This window comes from Heptranchias perlo, chromosome 3 (genome assembly GCF_035084215.1).
Source record: "Heptranchias perlo isolate sHepPer1 chromosome 3, sHepPer1.hap1, whole genome shotgun sequence".
Taxonomy (NCBI): Eukaryota; Metazoa; Chordata; class Chondrichthyes; order Hexanchiformes; family Hexanchidae; genus Heptranchias; species Heptranchias perlo.
The window spans coordinates 2,995,897-3,015,372 of record NC_090327.1 but is presented as its reverse complement, the minus strand read 5'-3'; the positions used below and the strand labels follow the sequence as shown (position 1 = coordinate 3,015,372).

Genomic DNA, 19,476 nt, shown 5'->3' with positions numbered 1-19,476 from the left:
GCAGAGGGGGTCACCTGCACCACCAACATATCGCCCACCTGCATACAGTGCAGGAGGCGCTCCAATGACCTCAGTAGGTCAGCCACAGTGAGAACATGTAGTCTTTCCCCTACACTCTGTCTGCCACAGCGCTGCCCCCACCCCACATCTCCTTTGGCACTGCCAACACTACTCTGTCACATCACCCCTCATACCCACTCAAACCTCATCCTCATCTTACCTGCACCTACTTACCTCGCCAGTACTCATCCCGCCACTACCACTCAACCCAATCCTCATACAATCTCATGGCTCTATCCCATACTCACCCTCTCGTGCATCTCTTTCACGGTCAGCCTCACTCAACCTGCCACTACCTGTGCTGCAGCCACAGGGCATGCATCACATATGTGCAGTAGGCAGCGGAAGGCAAACGTGTCGTGAGCATGAAGGGGATGCACAAGGGTGTTTGAGGGTTTGTTATGGGTGTTACTTATGTTGAATTTCAGAACAACTCACATCACACATTATATTGGCACCACTACTGCCATGTCTCCGCGAATCCTGTCTGGTTTGTGCAATAATGCCCGCTCCTGGGTATCACTATGAGGACCCACCACTGATGCCACCCATTGTGTCACTGCAGAGTGGGTGTAGGTGTATTTGCAGGGCTCTCCTGCGCAGACGACTGAGAGACATCGGCAATGTCCCCGGTTGCACCCTGGAAGGCTGCGGAGGAGAAGTTGTTGAGGGCAGTGGTGACTTTGACAGCGACAGATAAGAGGATGGTGCACGGGCCAGCCAGGAGCAGCTCAGCATGAAAGAGGCTGCAGATGTCCACGGCTACATGTCGAGTGACTCTGAGCCTCCGTGTGCACTGCTGCTCGGAGAGGTCCAGGAAGCTGAGCCTCGGTCTGTATGAGAATCCCTACGTGGTCAGTTTTTAGTAAAATATTAAGATGCCTATGTGGCAAAGAAGCAGAATGCAAAATGGTTAGAAAGGGTTAATTAGTTAGTAACTGAGATTGATACAAGTGGCCTGGCCCTCCTGCTGGGCCATATGTTTGCGTAGTCAGCAGGGTTGCATGGTCTTAGCAATGTAGAGGCTTTGATGTGAGTCAAGGACTGGTCTGAATGTCTCCATGTTTATGGCAGATCAATATAGGGAACGAGCTTAGTCAAAGTTGAAAGACATTCCAGGTTGGGAGATAAGGAACAGAAGGAACAGGGAAGAACATTCCAAGTTGGAAAGTGAGGAAGTTATCCCCTTTGATGTCTAACAGCAACATGATCAGCACATGGACGATTTAGGATTGGCCGGAAATAATGTAACCTCGCATGGCAACCTATGCCCGGCTTATGATTGGTGTTGACCCTCGTTAAGTATGTTCCAACCCTATTCATCTGCATAAAAACGTGTGGATTTCTGTATGTTTTTGTTCTTGCTCTGCCAGCATAGAGGGACTCTATCAGGAGTCCAAATCAATGCTGCAGACTAAGAACCCTGCTATTAAAGATGTGTTGAACTTTAAAATGTATTCGACTTCAGTTATTACTGAACCAGACTGAGGGGAAAGAATCCGGATCGTCATTTGGACCCTGTGGCGAGGGTAGTGCCCTCTGCGACGCATCTCTCTCTGCGGTAGCCCTCCCTCCTGTGTACAGGTGGATGTGTCACAGCACTGTGTTGTGGAGCTCCACGTGTCAGAGGTGGACGGCGTGGATGGCGAGGCTGGTGATGCTGTTCGCCCTCCGAGGAGGTCATGACTGCAGCTACGGCAGCCCCCATCCGCAAGATGTACATCTGAGGGGGTCCGCAAGGTAGGTACATGTCTCCGGACCCCGGGGTACGTGTGCAGGTTGGTGACTTTGATTGTCAGGAGGAGGGTGGTGGAGGCCAAACTTTGTCCCAAGTGACAAAGTGGCCTCCTGCAATGGGTGAGGATCTCCCCCCACACCTGTCAAATGGACCTTTGCAGCTGCCACAGGCTGACGGCTGCAACACGTCCATTCGAGCTGGGAGTGTTTCCCCCAGTGTGGGAAACAGTCCCATTTTGTTCTAAAATCCCACATAGTCTCTTAATCAGGTCAGTTAATGACCTGAAATACCTAAATAAATACTGTCAAGTGGCATCCCGCTGGCTTTAATTGCCTGCGGGATTCCCACCAGCGGGGGCTGCGCGCGCACGCCGGCGCGTCAGCGGGGAACCCAGAAGTGCGCGGGTTCGGGGCGGGCTCCGCTACCACGCCGGGATTCTCCGATTTTCGGAGCCCCCCCCGCGGGAAACGCACCCGATAGCAGGTGATAAAATTGAGCCCTATGCCTCTACTTATAAAGCCCAGGATCCCGTATGCCTTTTTAACCGCTTTCTCAACCTGTCCTGCCATCTTGCACGATTTGTGCACATATACTCCCAGATCTCTCAGTTCCTGCACCTGCATTAGAATTGTACCATGTACATATCTAGTTTCCCCTTAAATGCATCTATGCTATTTGCCTCAACTACTCCTTGTGGTAGCAAGTTCCATATTCTCACCATTCTCTGGGTAAAGAAGTTTTTCCTGAATTCTTTATTGGATTTATTAGTCTTATATTTATATTATATAAATACATATATAGAATGTATAATCATATATTTATGATTCCTATTCTGGTCTCCCTCACAAGTGGGAACATCTTCTCTACATCTACCCTATTGAACCCTTCATAATTTTAAAGACCTCTATCAGGTCACCCCTCAGCCTTCTCTTTTCTAGAGAAAAAGCCCCTGCCTGTTCTATCTTTCCTGCTAGTTATAACCTCTCAGTTCATTGACTGGAACTGGTAACCTTCTATTAACAGCGCTACTAATGCTTATTTATTTCAACTAAAGGGGTTGAAGATCAGGGGGTCGATTTTCCGCATGTTTCCGCCAGTAATATCAGCTCAATCCGGACGGAATCGGCCGAACGAGCATAAAAGTTCGGGGCAATTTTAAACCTAAGTGAGTTACGCCCAAAACCACTTACCACTTGTTGTCCGCGGCCTTTTACGTTGGTTCAAGATTCAATTCGCCCGAATCAGGCCCCGCCCACAAAACTGGCCCCGCCCCCCACCCGGGTCGACATTGCGAGATTCCACCAACTGCGCTGGTTCAGGAAGGCTCTTCAAATTGTGCTCTTTTTCTTAGGCGCACAGGCACTAGTGGGTGCGTTTTAAAAGTTTCTTCATATCAAAAAATATTTAATTTACTAAGAAACTGACCTGAGTGCACCAATGAAACTATTAAATGGTTCAATATAGTTTTTTTTAAGTTATTTTCAGTGATTTTAAATCTGGTCACTCACAGGCTGAGGACTGGACACCCTGATTAAAAAGGCTTATTTTTGGTGATAAACCCAATTTCAGCTGTATTAATAAAACTACACCAGGTCACCGCTCTTAAATACATTAAGGAATACTCTTTAATGGAAAGAAAAAAACCCAAAATGATTACGTTCTATTACGCTGCCCAATTGCGCTGGTTCATTGAAGATTTTACGTTTGTGATTATGCAAATGAATTTTATCGGAAACTTGAACTGTAACCTAACCCATGCAATGCCCAGCGTAGTTTGGGAGCAATTTCCCAACTGCGCCCAAAGCGGAAACTCTACCCCCTGCTATTTATTCTGTACAGGCTATATAGCAGAATTTAGCTGTAGGCAGCCAGATTCAAACACCATGGGCTCGATGTTACCAGGCCTGCGGGTTTCCGGCGGGTTGGGTTTCGGGAGCGTGGTCAACACGCTCGGTGAAATTAGTGGGTTGCCCGCGCGATCGTAGCAGGCAACACACTAATAGGATTCAATTACCTGCTCCTCCGGGGTCCACGCTGCTGGTCTGCGCGTCGGGCGGGCTGCGCATGCGCAGTATGATCTGTCAGCTGGAGGCTCTCTAGTTAAAGGGGCAGTCCTCCACTGACAGATGCTGCAACCAATGGAACAAATTTCAGCATGGAGCAGCCCAGGGGGAAGGCTGCTCCCAGTTTAATGATGCCTCACCCCAGGTATCATCAGATGGGGTGAGGAGGAGGGCGAAGACAGAGATCTTCCACCCGGTGGGCGGGAGGAAGCGGCCAGCCTCTGCCACCAAGAAAGCCTGGCTCGAGGTGGCAGAGGGGGTCACCTGCACCACCAACATATCGCCCACCTGCATACAGTGCAGGAGGCGCTGCAATGACCTCAGTAGGTCAGCCACAGTGAGAACACGAAGTCTTTCCCCTACACTCCATCTGCCACAACACTGCCCCAACCCCACATCTCCTTTGGCACCGCCAACACTACTCTGTCACATCACCCCTCATACCCACTCAAACCCCATCCTCATCTTACCTCCACCTACTCACCTCGCCAGTACTCATCCTGCCACTAACACGCGACCCAATCCTCATACAATCTCATGGCTCTATCCCATACTCACCCTCTCGTGCATCTCCCTCACGGCCAGCCTCACTCAACCTGCCACCACCTGTGCTGCAGCCACAGGGCATGCATCACATATGTGCAGTAGGCAGCGTAAGGCAAATGTTTCGTGAGCATGAAGGGGGTGCACAAGGGTGTCGGAGGGTTTGCCATGGGTGTTACCTATATTGAATTTCAGAGCAACAAACAGCACACATTATATTGGCACCACCACTGCCATGTCTCCGCGAATCCTGTCTGTTGTGTCCAATAATGCCCGCTCCTGGGTATCACTATGAGGACCCACCACTGATGCCACCCATCGTGTTACTGCAGAGTAGGTGCAGGTGTATTTGCAGGGCTCTTCCGCGCAGACCACTGAGAGACATCGGCGGTGTAGCCGGCTGCACCCTGGAAGGATGCGGAGGAGAAGTTGTGGAGGGCAGTGGTGACTTTGGCAGCGACAGGTAAGCAGTTGGTGCTGGGGCCAGCCAGGAGCAGCTCGGCATCAAAGAGGCTGCAGATCTCCACGACTACATGTCGAGCGAATATGTGCCTCCGTGTGCACTGCTGCTCGGAGAGGTCCGGGGAGCTGCGCCTCGGTCTGTGGACCCTGTGGCGAGGGTAGTGCCCTCTGCGATGCGTCTCTCTCTGCGGTAGCCCTCCCTCCTGCTGTGCAGGTGGGCGTGCAACAACACCGTGTTGGGGGGCTCCACGTCTCTGCGGCGGACCGCGTGGACTGCGAGGCTGCTGGGGCTGGTCATGCTGTTCGTCCTCCGAGGGTGTCCACGCACCACCCATCTGGCAGGTGTTGGTCTGAGGGGTTGTGCAGGGTAGGTGGGTGGTTCCTCGGACTGGGGCTGCGGTTTCATGTCGGTCTGTCCTCTGGCTTGGCGGGGGGTGGTGGAGGGCAGGGGTTGCCCTATGTGACGCGGTGGCCTCCTGCGTGGGTGAGGGCTGTCCCCCGTGGAGTGCACCTTGGCACCTGCCACAGGCTGCTGGCTGCAACACGCCTGGTTGGAGAGAGACTGTTTCCCCCAGTGTGTGAAACTCACTGCCTTGAACCTAAAATCCCACACTTCCTCTTTTGACAGCTGATTCAGCTCATTAACTGACCTCAACAAGCAAGGTAAGTACTCTCAAGTGGAACCCCGCTGGCTTTAATTGCCTGCGGGATTCCCACCAGCGGGGCTTGCGCGCGCAGCCCCGCTCGTCAGCGCGGTACCCGGAAGTGGCCGGGATTTCGGCGCGATCCGGTCACGTGACCGGATATCGGGATTTTCGGGGCCCCCCCGCTGGAAACCCACAGGTAACCCGACGCGAAAATTGAGCCCCATATCACTATGGTGCTGGGTGACTGTGTCACAGAAAGCAGTCGCTGTGTCTATTTACAGACCCATTAAAAAGGTCTTGTGTGTCTTCTCAAGTTAAAGGGACATAGTTGTTCGAACATTCTAGAAATTTTTGCTGGCAAAGCTTAATATTCATTAATTCCTTAAAAGATGTTTTATGGCAAAATGAACTAATATCAAAATCGGTGGAATTTCTAAATTTTTGTTCTAACTTTGACTAATCAAGGAAACCTGTTTTAACAAAAATCGCTGGAAATATCCTGTAATAGATAAACAGGGTTGCATGGCATATGCTTCTCGGAAATGATGCCTTCAGGCTATCAGTTAATGATGGTATTCGCCCTGACTTGAACAGCTTTGCCTCATACCTGACAGTTCAGGCAAACACCTCCACCTTCATACTGTCCGTGGGTGTTGATGCTCACTCTGCGATGACTGACTTCAGAATCGTAATAACAATCCTTGGCATGTCCATGGCAGTTGCAAGCTGTAAAATGATGTGAGAAATTATTATCCCAACAACGATCTTATGAATATTTCCATGGTACAAAAATAAACAACAGCAACTTGTGGTCATGCTGACACTTGCAACGCAAAGAACCCAGAAAACCCATTCCAGGAAGTAGTCATTTAATTTGTTAGTTGTACATTAATGTGATACAAAACCCTGTTGGAAGTGTAGGAGTGATAAACATCTGAATTAGATACAGAAAGATGCATTAAGAGAACCTAAATGCAACAACAGCACTCGTTACTACAAATCACAACTTGAATATAAGTTTATCTTCACCAATCTCGTTTTTATTATTTTTGCAACAGCGATTTTCCTCCCTATCCTGAGTCGGGCTCCCCAACACATGCAGGAATCATGCCAGGAGCCCATGCAACATATTCAAATTACCCTGAACCCAGTAAATTGGCTGACAACAGCTTGCATTTATATAGCGCCTTTAACATAATAAAATGTTCCAAGGCGCTTCACAGGAGTGGTACCAGACAAAATCTGACACCAAGCCACATAAGGAGATATTAGGACAGGCGATCTAAAACTGCGATTTGGATAATGGGTGAACAGGACTTGATGCGAGTTAGGATACAGGCAGCAGAGTTTTGGATGAGTTTAAGTTTACAGGGGATGCAAGATGGGAGGCTGGCCAGGAGAGCATTGGAATAGTCCAGTCTGGCACTATTATGATTATTGTAAACAATTTTACAACACCAAGTTATAGTCCAACAATTTTTATTTGAAATCTGCAAGCTTTCGGAGGAAGGAGGAAGCCTCCGAAAGCTTGTAGATTTCAAATAAAAATTGTTGGACTATAACTTGGTGTTGTAAAATTGTTTACAATTGTCAACCCCAGTCCATCACCGGCATCTCCACATCTTGACTATTATGATTAGTTATAGTCCTATTTCTCGTCTACATGCTGCCCCTCGGCGACATCATCCGAAAACACAATGTCAGATTCCACTGATGATACCCAGCTCTACCTCACCATCACCTCTTTCGACCCCTCCATTGTCTCTGATTTGTCGCACTGCTTGTCCGACATCTAGTACTGGATGAGCAAAAATTTCCTCCAACGAAATATTGGAAAGACCGAAGCCATTGTCTCCACTGCAAACTCCATCCCCTAGCGACCGACTCCAACCCTCTCCCTGGTCACTATCTAAAGCTGAACCAGACTGTTCGCATCCTTGGCGTCCTATTTACCTTGAGATGAACTTCCGGCCGCATAGCCTCTAAATCACCAAGACCGCCTACTTCCACCTCCGTAACATCGCCCGTCTCTGCCCCTGCCTCAGCTCACCTGCTGCTGAAACCCTCATTCATGCCTTTGTTACCTCTAGACTTGACTATTTCCCTGCTCTCCTGGCCAGCCTCCCATCTTCCACCCTCCATAAACTCGAGCTCATCCAAAACTCTGCTGCCCATATACTAACTCACACCAAGTCCCGTTCACCCATCACCTCTGTGTTCGCTGATCTACATTAGCTCCCTTTCCGGGAATGTCTTGATTTTAAAATTCTCATCCTTGTTTTCAAATCCCTCCATGACCTCGCTCTTCCCCATCTCTGTAACCTCCTCCAGCCCTACAACCCTCCAAGATCTCTGCACTCCTCCAATTCTTGTCTCTTACGCATCACTGATTTTAATCGCTCCAACATTGGCGGCCGTGCCTTCAGCTGCCTCGGCCCTAAACTCTGGAATTCCCTCCTTAAACCTCTGACTCTCTACCTCTCTCTCCTCCTTTAAGATGCTCCTTAAAACCTACCTCTTTGACCAAGCTTTTGGACATCTCTCCTAATATCTCCTTATGTGGCTCAGTGTCAAATTTTGTTTAATAATGCTCCTGTGAAGTGCCTTGGGATGTTTTACGACATTAAAGGCGTGATATAAATGCAAGTTGTAGTTGTTGTTCTTGTGCAGTTATCAAATTGAGTACAGAAAATTATTAAATTATTTCATAGGAATTCAGGAGAAACTTCTTTACTCAGAGAGTGGTGAGAATATCAAACTTGTTACCACATGGAGTAGTTAAGACGAATAGAATAAGAACATAAGAAATAGGAGCAGGAGTGAGCCCTACTGCCCCTCGAGCCTGCTCCGCCATTCAATAAGATCGAGGCTGATCTTCTACCTCAACTTCACTTTTCTGCCCGATCCCCATATCCCTTGATTTCCTTACAGTCCAAAAATCTATTGACCTCAATCTTGAATATACTCAACGGCTGAGCATCCGTTGGGATAGAGAATTCCAAGAATTCACAACCCTCTGAGTGAAGAAATTTCTCCTCATCTCAGTCCTAAATGGCCGACCTGTTAACCTGAGACTATGCCCCCTAGTTTTACTCTCAAGGCAGGGGAAACAGCCTCTCAGCATCTACCCAGTCAAGCCCTCTCAGAATCTTATACGTTTCAAAGAGATCACCTCTCATTCTTCTAAACTCCAGAGTATAGGCCCATTATACATAAACTCTCCTCATCTCAAGAATCAATCTAGTGAACCTTCATTGCACTGCCTCTAAGGCAAGTACATCCTTCCTTAGATAAGGAGACCAAAACTGTACACAGTACTCCAGGTGTAGTCTCACAAAGCTCTGTACAATTGCAGCAAGACTTCCTTACTCTTGTACACCAACCCCCTTGCATTAAAGGCCAACATACCATTTGCCTACCTAATTGCTTGCTGTACCTGCATGTTAACTTTCTGTGTTTCTTGTATGAGGATACCCAAATCCCTCTGAACACCAACATTTGATAGTTTCTCAGCATTTAAAAAAATTCTGTTTTCTATTCACCTGATGGTGAAACTTTGGAATTCTCTACCCCAGAGGGCTGTGGAGGCTCAGTCATTGAGTACATTCAAAACAGAGATTGATAGATTTCTAGATATTAAAGGCATCAAGGGATATGGGGATATTGCAGGAAAATGGCGTTGAGGTAGAAGATCAGCCATGATCTTATTGAATGGCGGAGCAGGCTCGAGGGGCAGTAGGGCCCACTCCTGCTCCTATTTCTTATGTTCTTATGTTCCTACCAAAGTGAATAACCTCACATTTCCCCACATTATACCCCATCTGCCACCATCTTGCCCACTCACTTAACCTGTCTCTGTCCCTTTGCAGACTCTTTGTGTCCTCCTCACAGCTTACTTTCCCACCTCGCTTTGTATCGTCAGCAATCTTGGATACATTACACTCGGTCCCTTCATCTAAGTCATTAATATAGATTGTAAATAGCTGAGGCCCAAGCACTGATCCTTGCGGCACCCCACTAGTTACAGGCTGACAACCTGAAAATGACCCGTTTATCAACCAATCCTCTGTCCATGCTAATATATTACCCCCAACCCCATGAGCCCTTATCTTGTGTGGCACCTTACTGAATGCCTTTTGAAATAGATGCATTTAAAGGGAAGCTAGATAAGTACATGAGGGAGAAAGGAATGGAAGGACATGTTGACAGGGTGAAATTAAATAAATAGCGTGGGAGGAAGCTTGTGTGGAGCAAAAACACCAGCATAGACCTGTTGGGCCAAATGGCCTGTTTCTGCGCTGTAAATTCTACTTAATTCTGTGTATTTAATCCATTGCCCACTAGCATCGCATTTTTTAACATACTATTCTTTGAAGACAACTGTAAAACAGGTTTTTCTGGGCAGTGGCTGATAAAGCGCAGTAAATGATTATAGGAATACCTTATGTTTTTCTCTAATGAGGGGAAGCTATATTATAACACAATGATAACGAATGCAGAAATATAAAGAAAGCACTTGAATTTATACAGTGCTTTTTATGACCTCAGGATACCCCAAAGTGCTTTGCAGCCAATGAAGTACTTTCTGAAGCGTAGTCACTGTTGTAATGTAGGAAAAGCAGCAGTGTGTGCCAACAAACAGCACTGTGACAATGACCTAATTTGTTTTTAGGTGTTGGTTGAGGGATAAATATTGGCCAGGACATCTGGGAGAACTCCCCTGCTCTTTTTCGAAATAGTGGCCCTGAGATCTTTTACGTTCACCTGAGAGGAAAGATGGGGCCTCGGTTTAACATCTCATCCGAAAGACAGCACCTCCGACAGTGCAGCACTCCCTCAGTACTGACATTGAAGTGTCAGCCTAGATTTTGTGCTCAATTCTCTGGAGTGGGGTTTGAACGCACGACCTCCTGACTCAGAGAGGGGGAGTGTGCTACCTACCACGGAGCCACGGCTGATGAATAAAAAACGTGAATGCTAGAAATTGGAAAATTGAAAGAGAAAAATATGTTAACATTTCAGGGTGACCTTATCCGTTGTCAGATTATAGGATCATAGAATCATAGAAATTTACAGCACAGAAGGGGGCCATACAGTACGTTTCGGTAGGTTCAACGTAGGTTGATTTGAGGAAAAGATTTTTAGGTATGAAGTCGCAAAATCCTGCAGCTGATAATTTGCAATAAATTAACTGGAGTCAAGTTCCCAGGGAAAAAACCTTCAAAACATGAACCAGGTTACGAGAGAATGAGATGTGTCGTTTATCTCATCTTTGTTCTCATTCATTCTTTGTGGGAAACATTTATGTTGTTAGGGACGTTGCAAATAATGTCAACATCAAATCGTTAGCCCATGTTGTTTGGAGTTCAACATCCATTTTTCACTTGGTCAAGGCAAGTCTATCTTTAGAATTACAGGAATGGAATATAACAAAAGAAGCAGTAAAAAAGGAGCAATTTTTTTCTCTTTACGAGCTGTTGGCGGACACCCAGTTTTTCCAGTGCCAGAAAGTAACTGCAAACATCACTGTTCAAGCCGCACTGCACTAACAAAGGATATCATCGGGGGAAAAAATTCTCTGTGCAAATACTGGGCACAGTGTTTAACAGTGATCAGTAATCACAACCCAACAGCAACTTTCAAAATGGATTTTTAATAAAAAGTAACCATGCTGGAGGTGGTAACGTAGTCATGAGGAGTAATTTTAACCTCCCAGGATGGGCGGGCGGCCGGGTTACAAATAAAAAAAATGGGAAACCCGACCCCAACTTCCGGTTTTAACTGAGGCGGGTTGGGGGCGGGTGAGTAATCCTCTCTCCAGAGGTGGGTCCCTAATTTAAATATTTTAATTAGGCCACGATCCTCAAATTTGACTTCACATTTAAATTTAATGGCTGCAGGCTGGGTGTCGCGGGGCTGGGGAAATCCGGAAGCTGAAGGGAGGCGAGAACGGCCGGATCCAACAGGTAAGTGCCTTTCCAGCATTGTTTGTGGGCCAGGAGGAGCGGGAGTGCTTCCCCCCGGACGCCCAAGTAAACCTGTAAACCACACCGCGATCGGAAACCCCCCTGTGATCGGACTCCCCCATTTCCGACTCTCCACCGACGTTGAAGAATGCAGATAATAATTTTTCTTTTAAATTGTTTAAATCCCTCCTCCCTCCCCCCCCACCCCCCCCTCCGCCCACCCACCCCCCAGATGTTGAACTCCAATTGGGACCCTCTGGCTGTCAATCTCCATATTGCCGTTCCTGTCTTTCCTGCCTGGGACAGTAATCATAGAATCTTACAGCACAGAAGGAACATAGGAACAGGAGTAGGCCATTCAGCCCCTCGTGCCTGCTCCGCCATTTGATAAGATCATGAATGATCTGTGATCTAACTCCATATACCTGCCTTTGGCCCATATCCCTTAATAACTTTGGTTGCCAAAAAGCTACCTATCTCAGATTTAAAATTAGCAATTGAGCTAGCATCAATTGCCGTTTGCGGAACATAAGAACAGAAGAACATAAGAAATTGGAGCAGGAGTAGGCCAATCGGCCCCTCGAGCCTGCTCCGCCATTCAATAAGATCATGGCTGATCTGATCCCAACCACAAATCTAAAGAACACAAGAAGTCAGAGCAGGACCCGGCCACATAGCCCCTGGGCCCTCTCCGCCACCCACAGGGCATTGACCGATCCGAACTCAGCTTCATGTCCAATTTCCTGCCCGCTCCCCATAACCCCTAATTCCCTTTACTTCTAGGAAACTGTCTATTTCTGTTTTAAATTTATCTAATGATGTAGCTTCCACAGCTTCCTGGGGCAGCAAATTCCACAGACCTACCACCCTCTGAGTGAAGAAGTTTCTCCTCATCTCAGTTTTGAAAGAGCAGCCCCTTATTCTAAGATTATGCCCCCTAGTTCTAGTTTCACCCATCTTTGGGAACATCCTTACTGCATCCACCCGATCAAGACCCTTCACAATCTTATATGTTTCAATAAGATCGCCTCTCATTCTTCTGAACTCCAATGAGTAGAGTCCCAATCTACTCAACCTCTCCTCATATGTCCGCCCCCTCATCCCCGGGATTAACCGAGTGAACCTTCTTTGTACTGCCTCGAGAGCAAGTATGTCTTTTCTTAAGTATGGAGACCAAAACTGTATGCAGTATTCCAGGTGCGGTCTCACCAATACCTTATATAACTGCAGCAATACCTCCTTGTTTTTATATTCTATCCCCCTAGCAATAAAAGCCAACATTCCGTTGGCCTTCTTGATCACCTGCTGCACCTGCATACCAACTTTTTGATTTTCTTGCACGAGGACCCCCAGATCCCTTTGTACTGCAGTACTTTCCAGTCTCTCGCCATTAAGAAAATAACTTGCTCTCTGATTTTTCCTGCCAAAGTGCATAACCTCACATTTTCCAATATTATATTGCATCTGCCAAATCTCCGCCCACTCACCCAGCCTGTCTATATCCCCTTGCAGGTTTTTTATGTCCTCCTCACTCTCTACTTTCCCTCCCATCTTTGTATCATCTGCAAATTTTGATATGTTGCACTCGGTCCCCTCCTCCAAATCGTTAATATAGATTGTAAAGAGTTGGGGACCCAGCACCGACCCCTGTGGAACACCACTGGTTACTGGTTGCCAGTCCGAAAATGAACCATTTATCCCAACTCTCTGCTTCCTGTTCGATAACCAATCCTCCACCCATGCCAGAATATTACCCCCAATCCCGTGATTTTTTATCTTAAGTAATAATCTTTTATGTGGCACCTTGTCGAATGCCTTCTGGAAGTCTAAATACACTATGTCCACTCGTTCCCCTTTATCCACCCTATACGTTATATCCTCGAAGAACTCAAGCAAATTTGTCAGACATGACTTCCCCTTCATAAAGCCATGCTGACTTTGTCCTATTAAATTATGCTTATCTAAATGTTCCGTTACTGTCTCCTTAATAATAGACTCCAAAATTTTACCCACCACAGATGTTAAGCTAACTGGCCTATAATTTCCAGCCTTCTGCCTACTACCCTTTTTAAATAACGGTGTTACATTAGCAGTTTTCCAATCTGCCGGGACCTCTCCTGAGTCCAGGGAATTTTGGAAAACTATCACCAAAGCATCCACAATCCCTACTGCCACTTCCCTCAAGACCCTAGGATGGAAGCCATCAGGTCCAGGGGATTTATCCGCCTTGAGTCCCATTATTTTACTGAGTACCATCTCCTGAGTGATTTTAATCGTATTTAGCTCCTCCCCCCCGAGAGTCCCCTGTTTGTCCAGTGTTGGGATATTCTTAGTGTTCTCTACTGTAAAGACTGAAACAAAATATTTGTTCAGCATTTTTGCCATCTCCATGTTTCCCACCATTAATTTCCCGGTCTCATCCTCTAAGGGACCTATGTTTGCCTTAGCCACCCTTTTTCTTTTTATATAACTATAGAAACTCTTGCTATCTGTTTTTATATTTTTTGCTAATTTCTTTTCATAATCTAACTTCCCTTTCTTAATCAATCCTTTAGTTACTTTTTGCTGTCTTTTGAAGAATTCCCAATCTTCTATCCTCCCACTAAGTTTGGCTACCTTATATGTCCTTGTTTTTAGTCGGATACTATCCTTGATTTCTTTACTTAGCCACGGATGGCTGTCATTTCTTTTACACCCTTTTTTCCTCAGTGGAATATATTTATTTTGAAAGTTGTAAAATAACTCCCTAAATGAACACCACTGCTCATGTACCGTCTTACCCTTTAATCTATTTTCCCAGTCCACTTTAATCAATTCCGCTCTCATACCATCATAGTCTCCTTTATTCAAGCTCAGTACGCTTGTTTGAGAATCAACCTTCTCACCCTCTAATTGGATATGGAATTCAACCATGTTGTGGTCGCTCGTTCCAAGGGGATCCTTAACTAGGACATTATTAATTAATCCTGACTCATTACACAGGACCAGGTCCAAGGTTGCCTGCCCCCTTGTAGGATCAGTTACATACTGCTCAAGAAATCCATCCCTGATGCACTCAATGAACTCGTCCTCAAGGCTGCTCTGCCCAATTTGATTTGTCCAGTTAATATGATAATTAAAATCCCCCATAATTATGGCTGTTCCCTTATTACATGCCCCGACTATCTCCTGATTAATACTTCTTCCAGCAGAGTTGCAACTATTAGGAGGCCTATATACTACGCCCACTAATGTTTTTTTTCCCTTATTATTCCTTATCTCCACCCAAACTGTTTCATTATCTTGATGCTGGAAGAGAGTTCCAAACTTCTACCATCCTTTGTGTGTAGAAATGTTTTCTAATCTCACTCCTGAAAGGTCTGGCTCTAATTTTTAGACTGTGCCCCCAGTCCTAGAATCCCCAACCAGCGGAAATAGTTTCTCTCTATCCACCCTATCTGTTCCCCTTAATATCTTATAAACTTCGACAGATCACCCCTTAACCTTCTAAACTCTAGAGAATACAACCCCAATTTGTGTAATCTCTCCTTGTAACTTAACCCTTGAAGTCCGGGTATCATTCTAGTAAACCTACGCTGCACTCCCTCCAAGGCCAATATGTCCTTCCGAAGGTGCGGTGCCCAGAACTGCTCACAGTACTCCAGGTGCGGTCTAACCAGGGTTTTGTATAGCTGCAGCATAACTTTTTTTTATTCGTTCATGGGATGTGGGCGTCATTGGCGAGGCCGGCATTTATTGCCCATCCCTAATTGCCCTTGAGAAGGTGGTGGTGAGCCGCCTTCTTCAACCGCTGCAGTCCGTGTGGTGAAGGTTCTCCCACAGTGCTGTTAGGGACGGGAGTTCCAGGATTTTGACCCAGCAACGATGAAGGAACGGCGATATATTTCCAAGTCGGGATGGTGTGTGACTTGGAGGGGAACGTGCAGGTGGTGTTGTTCTGCCCCCTTGTACTCTGGTCCTCTAGATATAAAGGCCAGCATTCCATTAGCCTTACTGACTATTTTCTGCACCTGTTCATGACACTTCAATGATCTATGTACCTGAACCCCTAAGTCCCTTTGGACATCCACTGTTTTTAACTTTTTACCATTTAGAAAGTACCCTGTTCTATCCTTTTTTGGTCCAAAGTGGATGACCTCACATTTGTCTGCATTGAATTCCATTTGCCACACTTTTGCCCATTCACCTAATCTATCAATATCCCTTTGTAATTTTATGTTTTCAGCTACACTGCTTACAATGCCACCAATCTTTGTGTCATCTAAGTCGTTAATAAATATTGTGAATAATTGAGGCCCCAAGACAGATCTCTGCGGGACTCCACTAGTCACATCCTGCCAATGTGAGTACCTTCCCATTATCCCTACTCTCTGTCGCCTTTCGCTCAGCCAACTTCCTAACCAAGTCCGTACTTTTCCCTCGATTCCATGAGCTTCCATCTTAGCTAACAGTCACATATGTGGGACTTTATCCAATGCCTTCTGGAAGTCCATATAAATAACATCCATTGACATTCCCCTGTCCACTACTTTAGTCACCTCTTCAAAAAATTCAATCAGGTTTGTCAGGCACGACCTACCTTTCACAAATCCACGCTGGCTCTTTCTGATTAACTAAAAATTTTTGAGGTGTTCAGTCACCCTATCCTTAATTATAGACTCCAGCATTCGGAGGCCATTCGGCCCATCGTGCCTGTGCCGGCTCTTTGAAAGAGCTATCCAATTAGTGCCATTCCCCTGCTCTTTATAGCCCTGCAAATTTTTCCTGGTAATTCTGGTCCTGGACATGACAGTGCCAGAGTGGGGGTGCAGGGTCAGAAAAATCCATCCTATCACTTCTCAACTGAATTTTGCAATTAGTTTTTAAAAGATAATTTTTTAATGAGACATCACTTTAGTTGGAATCAATTGATTTATTTACTGATCTAACTTATTTACTAAATTACAACTCTACAAAGAAATTATATTGTTGCATCACTGACTGTCTTCCCCAGAAAAAAGTATAAGCATAAAATGAAAACTAGCATGAAATCCATATGGTGACACGCAAGCTATGCCAGACACTTAATATGCAGTGTGTTCCTACAGGATGCACTGCGGCAACTCGCCAAGGCTTCTTCAACAGCATCTTCTAAACCCACGACCTCCACCACCTAGAAGGGCAAGAGCAGCAGGTGCATGGGAACACCATCAACTCCATGTTCCCCTCCAAGTCACACACCATCTCGACTTGGAAATATATCGCCGTTCCTTCATTGTCGCTGGGTCAAAATCCTGGAACTCCAACATAACAGCACTGTGGGAGAACCGTCACCACACGGACTGCAGCGGTTCAAGAAGAAGGCGGCTCACCACCACCTTCTCGGGGCAATAAATGCCGGCCTTGCCAGCCACGCCCACATCCCGAGAATGAATAAAAAAACAGGCAGGTTGCTTCCTGTCTGTTACTAAATATTGCTGCACGAGGGCAGTAATGCCCCTTAATCTGTGCTTAGATAAAAGAAGTATTAATGATCAGACTCACGTTCACATTCATTGGCTGTTGAAGTTGTAGCTGGTTGCCATAGTTTCTGATTGTATCCGGGACAACAACGGTCACATGATATTCCACAGGTGTTATGCTGACACTTGCACTGCAACCTGAACAATATAACTCTTGTCAGTAACTTGCAATCAGAGGCAACTGGTGTCAATGTTTTGAATTGATGCCGACAAAATTCAACAAATAATACATAACACAGAAACTATAAATAATCATCTTTTATGTAGTTTGACAATCATGAAGATAATGGTTCACAGTAATTGGCAAAAGAACCGGAGTGGGGGGAGATGAGGAGAATTTTTTTTATGCAGCGGGTTGTTACATAGGAACAGGATGAGGCCATTCAGCCCCTTGAGCCAGTTCCGTCATTCAATTAGATCATGGCTGATCTGTATCTTAGCTCCATCTACCCGTCTTGGTTCCACATCCCTTAATACCCTTACCCAACAAAAATCTATCAATCTCAGTTTTGTAATTTTCAATTGACCCCCAGCCTCAACAGCTTTTTGATTTCCATTAGATTTACACTCCCCTTTGTGTGAAGAAATGCTTCCTGACATCACCCCTGAACGGCCTGGCTCTAATTTTAAGGTTATGCCCCCCTTGTTCTGGACTCTCCCCACCAGAGGAAATAGTTTCTCTCTATCTACCCTATCAAATCCTTTAATTATCTTAAACAGCTCAATTAGATCACCCCTCAATCTTCTATACTCGAGGGAATACAAGCCTAGTCTATATAACCTATCCTCATAATTTAACCCTTTTAGCCCCGGTATCATTCTGGTGAGTCTGCACTGCACCCCCTCCAAGGCCAATATATCCTTCCTGAGGTGCCACTATTTACTGTGCCACCTAACTTAGTGTTGTCAGCAAACTTGGATATCTGTCTCTCTATTCCTTCATCCAAGCTGTTTATAAATATAGTGAAAAGCTGTGGCTCCAGTACGGATCCCTGGAGGATACCACTAGTCACATCCTGTCAATTTGAGCACATACCCATCATCCCTACTCTTTGTCTCCTATCTCCTCACCAATTCCCTATCCAAGCCAATAGGTTGCGTCCAATTCTATTTTTGTTAACAGTCTCTTATGTGGAACCTTGTCGAATGCCTTCTGGATGTCCATATAAATAACATCCACAGCCACTTCCATATCTACCACGTCAGTTACCTCCTAAAAAATTCAACGAGGTTCATTAGACATGACTTACCCTTTATAAATCCACGCTCCTCTCTCTGATCAGCTCATATTCGTCCAAATGCTCAGTCACTCTGTCCCTAATAACAGATTCCAGTAACGTCCCCACAACTGACATTGACCAATAGGTCTTTTTTTTTATTCGTTCATGGGATGTGGGCATCGCTGGCGAGGCCGGCATTTATTGCCCATCCCTAATTGCCCCTTGAGAAGGTGGTGGTGAGCCGCCTTCTTGAACCGCTGCAGTCCGTGTGGTGACGGTTCTCCCACAGTGCTGTTAGGAAGGGAGTTCCAGGATTTTACCCCAGCGACGATGAAGGAACGGCGGTATATTTCCAAGTCGGGATGGTGTGTGATTTGGAGGGGAACGTGCAGGTGGTGTTGTTCCCATGTACCTGCTGCCTCTGTCCTTCTAGGTGGTAGAGGTCGCGGGTTTGGGAGGTACTGTCAAACAAGCCTTGGCAAGTTGCTGCAGTGCATCCTGTGGATGGTACACACTGCAGCCACTGTGCGCCGGTGGTGAAGGGAGTGAATGTTTAGGGTGGTGGATGGGGTGCCAATCAAGCGGGCTGCTTTATCTTGGATGGTGTCGAGCTTCTTGAGTGCTGTTAGAGCTGCACTCATCCAAGCAAGTGGAGAGTATTCCATCACACTCCTGACTTGTGCCTTGTAGATGGTGGAAAGGCTTTGGGGAGTCAGGAGATGAGTCACTCGCTGCAGAATACCCAGCCTCTGACCTGCTCTCATAGCCACAGTATTTATATGGCTGGTCCAGTTAAGTTTCTGGTCAATGGTGACCCCCAGGATGTTGATGGTGGGGGATTCGGCGATGATAATGCCGTTGAAGATCAAGGGGAGGTGATTAGACTCTCTCTTGTTGGAGATGGTCATTGCCTGGCACTTATCTGGCGCGAATGTTACTTGCCACTTATCAGCCCAAGTCTGGATGTTGTCCAGGTCTTGCTGTATGCGGGCTCGGACTGCTTCATTATTTGAGGGGTTGCGAATGGAACTGAACACTGTGCAATCATCAGCGAACATCCCCATTTCTGACCTTATGATGGAGGGAAGGTCATTGATGAAGCAGCTGAAGATGGTTGGGCCTAGGACACTGCCCTGAGGAAATCCTGCAGCAATGTCCTGGAACTGAGATGATTGGCCTCCAACAACCACTACCATCTTCCTTTGTGCTAGGTATGACTCCAGCCACTGGAGAGATTTCCCCCTGATTCCCATTGACTTCAATTTTACGAGGGCTC

At 46.3% G+C, this 19,476-nt stretch overlaps 1 protein-coding gene across 2 annotated transcripts in view; it reads right to left on the bottom strand.

The window, feature by feature from the left end:
* The window catches only part of lama3 (laminin, alpha 3), a 440,498-nt gene that overhangs the window by 294,857 nt on the left and 126,165 nt on the right, over positions 1-19,476 (bottom strand). For both annotated transcript variants that reach the window (XM_067977687.1, XM_067977691.1), the window contains exons 7-8: positions 17,003-17,118; positions 6,121-6,239 (exon numbers count right to left, since the gene is read on the bottom strand). In XM_067977687.1, coding sequence (XP_067833788.1) covers positions 6,121-6,239; positions 17,003-17,118 — 235 coding nt within the window. The remainder of the gene's footprint in view (positions 1-6,120; positions 6,240-17,002; positions 17,119-19,476) is intronic.